The 8,210-nt window shown below is 46.8% G+C and overlaps 2 protein-coding genes across 2 annotated transcripts; both read left to right on the top strand.

Annotated features, from left to right (window-relative positions):
* On the top strand, positions 1-933 carry LOC141770884 (olfactory receptor 11A1-like). The gene has a single exon (XM_074640733.1). The coding sequence runs from the start codon at positions 1-3 to the stop codon at positions 931-933; it is 933 nt and encodes a 310-aa protein (XP_074496834.1).
* Positions 934-6,873: 5,940 nt separating this feature from the next.
* LOC141770883 (olfactory receptor 6N1-like) lies at positions 6,874-7,806 on the top strand. The gene has a single exon (XM_074640732.1). The coding sequence runs from the start codon at positions 6,874-6,876 to the stop codon at positions 7,804-7,806; it is 933 nt and encodes a 310-aa protein (XP_074496833.1).
* The last annotated feature ends 404 nt before the right edge of the window (positions 7,807-8,210 follow it).

The raw sequence follows: 8,210 nt of genomic DNA, 5'->3' as shown, positions 1-8,210 counted from the left end.
ATGAATTCTACTCAGGTTTCATATTTCACACTGGCTGCCTATTTCGATACGGGGGGGTTTAAATACTTATATTTCATGATTGTTATGTCTTTATATGTTTTCATAGTTAGTGCTAATGTGTTGCTCATCGTGGTTATCTGTAGTAACAGAAGCTTACATGAACCTATGTACCTTTTCCTGTGCAGCCTGTTTGTAAATGAACTGTATGGTAGTACAGGGTTGTTTCCATTCCTTCTGGTTCAGATCCTCTCTGACATTCACACTGTTGCTGCTCTGCTCTGCTTCACACAGATCTTCTTTGTGTATTCTTATGGAAATATAGAGTTTTTAAACTTGACCATCATGTCTTATGACCGATATCTGGCCATCTGTTATCCTCTACAGTATAACACACGTATGACCTGGAACAAGGTGGTTGTGCTTATTGCTGTAATATGGTTGCTCACATTTCTTGTGAATTTTGTTATACTGACTTTGATAGTCCCTTTACAGCTGTGTGGGAACGTCATTAACAAAGTCTACTGTGATAACCACTCCATAGTTAAACTGGCCTGTTATGACACTACAGTTAATAACATTTATGGACTCATTGTTTCTTCACTCGCCATCTTTTGTCCTCTGATTCTGATCTTGTACTCGTATATAAAGATCCTTAAAGTGTGTTATTCTGGTAGTAAACAGACCAGACAGAAAGCTGTCAGTACCTGCACACCTCACCTGGCTTCTCTGCTCAACTTCTCCTTCGGAGCTTCTTTTGAGATATTACAGAGCAGATTTAATATGAACAATCTCCCCAACATGTTGAGGATCTTTTTATCTTTATACTTTCTAACATGCCCGCCGCTGTTCAACCCTGTAATGTACGGCCTCAAACTGGCCAAAATACGTGTCGCATGTAAACGTGTGAAATTAATCACGTTAATACGTCTCTGACACAAATTACATTTAATGTAATCATACCTCTGTGGTTTCTGATATAGATTCAATGGGAAGAAATAAAACACATTTACTCTATTTACAACCTGCTTTGCTTTGTGTGAATACAGGGACATGATGTCCATCAGAATACAGGGACATGATGTCCATCAGAATACAGGGACATGATGTCCATCAGAATACAGGGACATGATGTCCATCAGAATACAGGGACATGATGTCCATCAGAATACAGGGACATGATGTCCATCAGAATACAGGGACATGATGTCCATCAGAATACAGGGACATGATGTCCATCAGAATACAGGGACATGATGTCCATCAGAATACAAGGGCATGATGTCCATCAGAATACAGGGACATGATGTCTATCAGAATACAGGGACATGATGTCCATCAGAATACAGGGACATGATGTCTATCAGAATACAGGGACATGATGTCCATCAGAATACAGGGACACGATGTCCATCAGAATACAAGGGCATGATGTCCGTCAGTATACAGGGACATGATGTCCATCAGAATACAGGGATATGCTGTACATCAGAATACAGGGACATGCTGTCCATCAGAATACAGGGACATGATGTCCATCAGAATACAGGGACATGATGTCCATCAGAATACAGGGACATGATGTCTATCAGAATACAGGGACACGATGTCCATCAGAATACAAGGGCATGATGTCCATCAGAATACAGGGACATGATGTCTATCAGAATACAGGGACACGATGTCCATCAGAATACAGGGACATGATGTCCATCAGAATACAGGGACATGATGTCTATCAGAATACAGGGACATGATGTCTATCAGAATACAGGGACACGATGTCCATCAGAATACAAGGGCATGATGTCCGTCAGTATACAGGGACATGATGTCCATCAGAATACAGGGATATGCTGTACATCAGAATACAGGGACATGCTGTCCATCAGAATACAGGGACATGATGTAGCGCCGCAGTTCAGCATAACAACTGTTCATTTAGTGCTAAAAGCAACACATTATTCAAAGTTGTAGGTTTATATGTTATGAATAGATATAGATATAGATATAAATATCAGGACGCTGTAAGTTAGGCCCAAGCCTCCAGGAAGAGTGCCCGTCGTTGATCCCGACTTTCGTAGTGGCCAAACGGCGTTACTACAATCTCCGTGTCCGTCACGTGATGCCATTTGGCCCAACAAGACTTTTCCCATAGACTTCCATTGGGAAAGAGACGTCTGTAACTCAGAGGATCATTTATTTTGAGGTGAATCAACTCCCCAGTATGAACACTCTGATAGTCCTGATTTAAACAAGACTCGGTCCAAACCCAGTATATGTCTGGACCGTTTCTGGTCACTATGTTATTTTGTGGTCATGTCTGTTATGTTTTGTGAAAAGTTTTTTTTCACTTATATTTTAATATTTGATTGAAAGACAACTTATAATGAAGCAAATGACATTCAGTAATAGTAAATGGTAACATTTACTAGTCAGTATATTATACATTTTATACAGGTGAAAATGTATTAGAATGACATACAGTATGCAGGTTAAAAGTATTTAATTTTTTTATTAAAGCATGTGTATTATTTATTTCCTTTATTGTCATTGTACAGGTACAACGAATTTGAGTTTGCAACTCCCCGTCACATCCCCGATGCTTTAAAAGACGGTCTATAAATATATATATAGGGCATTATACAAGCGACAGCTATAAGGTTAGTGACCAGTGTCGTGTCGTATCTGCAAACTGTTCTTAAAGGGCAGTAAAAGTAAGGAGACAATCTAAAACAATATAAAAGACAATGATTATAAAAATAAGTAAATGCATAATAAATAGATATAGTCAGTCCGCATGTGCGATATCATAAAACAAATAATGCAGCCAAAGGTTAAAGTGCACGGTAAAAAAAGTTAATGTAACGTACGTTAATTAACATCTCCGTTCACAAACAAGCTAACGGTTGATTATTAAATTACCATCGCAGCGCCGCTGTCTCCTGAACAAACACGAGCTGCTGCAGTTAGCAGGCTAGGCTACTACAGCAGTATCGGTCTACCGGACTGCTAGCTACCAGTTAGCTACCAGCTGGCTACCAGCTGGCTACCAGCTGGCTACGAGCAAGCAAGCTCATGAACGCGCGGTAAACTCCATCCATCCATCTTCATCCATCCATCTTCAACCGCTTATCCGGGATCGGGTCGCGGGGGCAACAGCTCCAGCAGGGGACCCCAAACTTCCCTTTCCTAGTCCACGTTAACCAGCTCTGACTGGGGGATCCCGAGGCGTTCCCAGGCCAGAGTAGAGATATAATCTCTCCACCTAGTCCTGGGTCTTCCCCGTGGTCTCCTCCCAGCTGGTCGTGCCTGGAACACCTCCCAAGGGAGGCGCCCAGGAGGCATCCGTGCTAGATGCCCGAACCACCTCAACTGGCTCCTTTCGACGCAAAGGAGCAAGGACTCTACTCCGAGTCCCTCACGGATGACTGAGCTTCTTACCCTATCTCTAAGGGAGACGCCAGCCACCCTCCTGAGGAAACACATTTCGGCCGCTTGCACCCGCGACCTCGTTCTTTCAGTCATGACCCAACACTCATGACCATAGGTGAGAGTAGGAACGAAGATTGAACGGTAGATCGAGAGCTTTGCCTTCTGGCTCAGCTCTCTTTTCGTCACAACGGTGCGGTAAAGCGAATGCAATACCGCCCCTGCTGCTCCGATTCTCCGACCAATCTCACGTTCCATCGTCCCCTCACTCGCGAACAAGACCCCGAGATACTTGAACTCCTTCACTTGGGGTAAGGACTCATTCCCTACCCGGAGTAGGCAATCCATCGGTTTCCTGCTGAGAACCATGGCCTCAGATTTAGAGGTGCTGATTCTCATCCCGACTGCATCACACTCGGCTGCGAACCGATCCAGTGAGTGCTGGAGGTCGCAGACCGATGATGCCAACAGGACCACATCATCTGCAAAAAGCAGCGATGAGATCCTCACCACCCCGGTCTGCCACTCCTTAGGCACTGTCACCGACTTCCACGCAGTGTTGAAGAGACGTGTCATCCAAGACAGCCCCTCCCCACCCAGAGCCTTCAGCATTTCTGGGCGGATCTCATCAATCCCCGGGGCTTTGCCACTGTGGAGTTGTTTGACTACCTTCGAGGGTTGCCGCCCCTTGAGGCACCTAAGACCTTAAAACCACAGCTCACCGCCGCAGCTTCAGCAATGGAAGCTTTGAACATCGCCCACTCGGGTTCAATGCCCCCAACCTCCACAGGGATGCCAGAAAAGCTCCGCCGGAGGTGGGAGTTGAAGATCTCTTGGACAGGGGCCTCCTCCAGACGTTCCCAGTTCACCCTCACTACGCGTTTGGGCTTACCAGGTCTGTCCAGAGTCTTCCCCCACCCTCTGACCCAACTCATCACCAGATGGTGATCAGTTGACAGCTCCGCCCCTCTCTTCACCCGAGTGTCCAAAACATGAGGCCTCAGATCAGACGATACGATTACAAAATCGATCATCGACCTTCGGCCTAGGGTGCTCTGGTACCACGTACACTTATGAGCATCCTTATGTTCGAACATGGTGTTCGTTATGGACAGTCCATGACTAGCACAGAAGTCCAATAACAAACGACCACTCGGGTTTAGATCAGGGAGGCCATTCCTCCCAATCACGCCACTCCCAGTGTCTCCATCGTTGCCCACGTGCACGTTGAAGTCTCCCAGCAGAACTATGGAGTCCCCTACTGGAGCCCCATACAGGACTCCATTCAGGGTCTCCAAGAAGGCCGAATACTCCGAACTGCTGTTTGGTGCATACGCACAAACAACAGTCAGAGTTTTCCCCCCCATAACCCAAAGGCGTAGGGAGGCGACCCTCTCGTCCACCGGGGTAAACTCCAACATAGCGGCACTCAGCCGGGGATTTGTGAGTATCCCCACACCCGCCCAGCGCCTCACACCATGGGCAACTCCAGAGAAGAATAGAGTCCAACCCCTATCCAAGAGTACGGTTCCAGAACCGAGGCTGTGCGTAGAGGTAAGCCCTACCAGATCCAACTGGTAGCGCTCCACCTCCCGCACAAGCTCCGGCTCCTTCCCCCACAGAGAGGTGACGTTCCACGTCCCCAGAGCCAGCCTCTGCCGCCCGGGTCCAGTCCGTCGAGGTCCCTGGCCTTCACTGCCACCCGTGTGGCAGCGCACCCGACCCAAGCGGTTCTTCCCGCAGGTGGTGAGCCCACAGGATGGAGAGGAGGGGGGTGCCACGTTGCTTCTTCGGGGTATCCCCGGCCGGGCTCCGTGGCAAGCCCGGCCAGCAGGCGCTCGCTGACGGGCCCTCCGTCTGGGCCTGGCTCCAGACGTGGGCCCCGGGCTTCCTCCGGGCCGGGTAACTCCTCCTCTGCCTCGTGTCGTCATTGGGGTTTTGTGAACCATTCTTAGTCCGGCCCCTCACCTGAGACCAATTTGCCATGGGAGACCCTACCAGGAGCACGAGGCTCCAGACAACACAGCCCTCAGGGTCATAGGGACACACAAACCTCTCCACCACGTTAAGGTGATGGTTCCCGGAGAGGAAAACTCGTGTACGCTACATTAATGTGAACAAGCCGTGACGACAGCATGATGCAGCTTGACCCCGTGACCGAGTCATGTGACCGAGCAGACACTACTGCGCATGACGACACAGTCCAAAGACATGCAAGTTAGTGTGGGTTTGCTCCGGGTTCTCAGGTTTCCTCCCACAGTCCAAAGACATGCAGGTTAGTGTGGGTTTGCTCCGGGTTCTCAGGTTTCCTCCCACAGTCCAAAGACATGCAGGTTAGCGTGGGTTTACTCCGGGTTCTCAGGTTTCCTCCCACAGTCCAAAGACATGCAGGTTAGCGTGGGTTTACTCCGGGTGCTCTGGTTTCCTCCCACAGTCCAAAGAAATGCAGGCTAGTATGGGTTTGCTCCGGGTGCTCCGGTTTCCTCCCACTGTCCAAAGACATGCAGGTTAGCGTGGGTTTACTCCAGGTGCTCCGGTTTCCTCCGACAGTCCAAACACATGCAGGTTAGCGTGGGTTTATTTCGGGTGCTCTGGTTTCCTCCCACTGTCCAAAGACCTGAAGGTTAGAGTGGGTTTACTCCGTGTGTTCCGGTTTCCTCCCACAGTCCAAAGACATGCAGGTTAGAGTGGGTTTACTCCGGGTGCTCCGGTTTCCTCCCACAGTCCAAAGACATGCAGGTTGTAGTGGGTTTACTCCGGGTGCTCCAGGTCCTTCCACAGTCCAAAGACATGCAGGTTAGCGTGGGTTTACTCCGTGTGCTCCGGTTTCCTCCCGCTGTCCAAAGACATGCAGGTTAGCGTGCGTTTACCCCGGGTGCTCAGGTTTCCTCCCACAGTACAAAGAAATGCAGGTTCATTGTTGACTCTAAATGTCACGTAGGTGTGAATGTGAGTGTGAATGGTTTGTCTGTCTCTATGTGTCAGTCCTGTGATAGTCTGGAGACCTGTCAAGGGTGTACCCCCCCCGCCTCAATTAAACTTTGGTATTGAGTTCACATAGCTGCTGTGGGTGTTCTCTGTCTTTAAACGTTTTATAAGAGGTGGAAGCAGGGCTTCAGCTCAGTACGGAGGGACTCTGTATGAATACAACGGGGCAGCAGGTGAATGCTCAAATTCACACAATGTCGCCGACTTTGTTTTGTAGATTAATAACATTACTCTGACTTTGAAAAGAAAATGTAGGAATGTTTTTGACAATTGTTTCCATTATAATGAATCTGTTTAGCATAACTACACTGACTTCTATTCACGTGTGCTTTGAGTTTAAGTTGCAAATTGTGCCAAACGAGTCCAAGTTGAAGCCACTTAAATTTGTACAGATCTATAACAAAAGTTAGTTATAGCTTGACGTGCGCAGTAGAATAGTTGTGAACCTAAAAAAGGATGATGATAAACTCTACTCAGGTTTCATATTTCACTCTTGATGCCTACTTTCACACCGGAACTTTTAAGTACTTTTACTTCATGATTGTCGTGTGTTTGTATGTTTTTATTGTCTGTGCTAATGTGTTGCTCATTGTGGTTATCTGTAATAACAGAAGCTTACATGAACCTATGTACCTTTTCCTGTGCAGCCTGTTTGTAAATGAACTGTATGGTAGTACAGGGTTGTTTCCATTCCTTCTGGTTCAGATCCTCTCTGACATTCACACTGTTGCTGCTCCGCTCTGCTTCCTGCAGATGTATTCTTTACACACTTACGGAGCTGTTGAGTATCTAAACTTAGCGGTCATGTCTTATGACCGATATCTGGCTATCTGTTGTCCTCTACAGTATAACACACGTATGACTCATAACAAGATTGCCACTCTTATTGCTCTAACATGGCTGTACCCTTTGCTTGCATGTATTTTCATCATATATTTGAATTCCCATTCGCAGCTGTGCGGGAACATCATTTACAAAGTTTACTGTGATAGTCACTCTGTTGTGAAGCTGGCCTGCTCAGAGGCCCACGTAGTTAATGCATACGGGCTCATTGCATCTTTCGGCACAATCTTCGGAGCTTTAATGTTTATTCTTTACACGTATATAAAGATCCTGATCGTGTGTTTCTCTGGCTGTAAACAGACCAGACAGAAAGCTGTCAGTACCTGCACACCTCACCTCGCTTCCCTCTTCAACTTTTCTGTCGGAGCTAGCTTTGAATTGTTACAGAGCAGGTTCGATATGAACAATGTACCCAACATGGTGCGAATATTTCTATCGTTATACTTTCTTACATGCCCGCCTCTTTTCAACCCTGTACTCTACGGCCTGAAAATGTCCAAAATCCGTGTAGTAGGTAAAAGTCTGATGTCAAATGTAGGCTATTAACCCTCTGAGAGCCACAACAGAGCCGTTTTAGTGTTTTTTAGGGGGGTCCAGGGGGTCTTTAGGGGGAGATAGCAGGTTAACAGTAGATGTCACATAGAAATAGTGTACATCATCTGAAAGCTGTGAACCTGAAGATTAATTTGAGATGCAGTTCAAATCGGTACCAGCTGAGGGAAGGAGGTGATTTATTTAGACTCTAATAGTTAGGATTTTATCATTAACCCTCGGGGGTCAACACTGTCGTACACATCAGAAAAGTACTTTAGTTACTCTTTTTAGAGTATCTCTGGAACGCTGCGGTGTAGAGACTAACTTTAACTTGCAGCTGCTTCGTCAACACTGTAACTTTCTAATGAGGTTTCGGGGTCGATCGAATTATTTTCAGACAGTTTGTAATCAAGCTT

This window comes from Sebastes fasciatus, chromosome 7 (genome assembly GCF_043250625.1).
Source record: "Sebastes fasciatus isolate fSebFas1 chromosome 7, fSebFas1.pri, whole genome shotgun sequence".
NCBI lineage: Eukaryota > Metazoa > Chordata > Actinopteri > Perciformes > Sebastidae > Sebastes > Sebastes fasciatus.
Note: the sequence above shows the minus strand (reverse complement) of the source record. Positions and strands in the feature narration are given on the sequence as shown.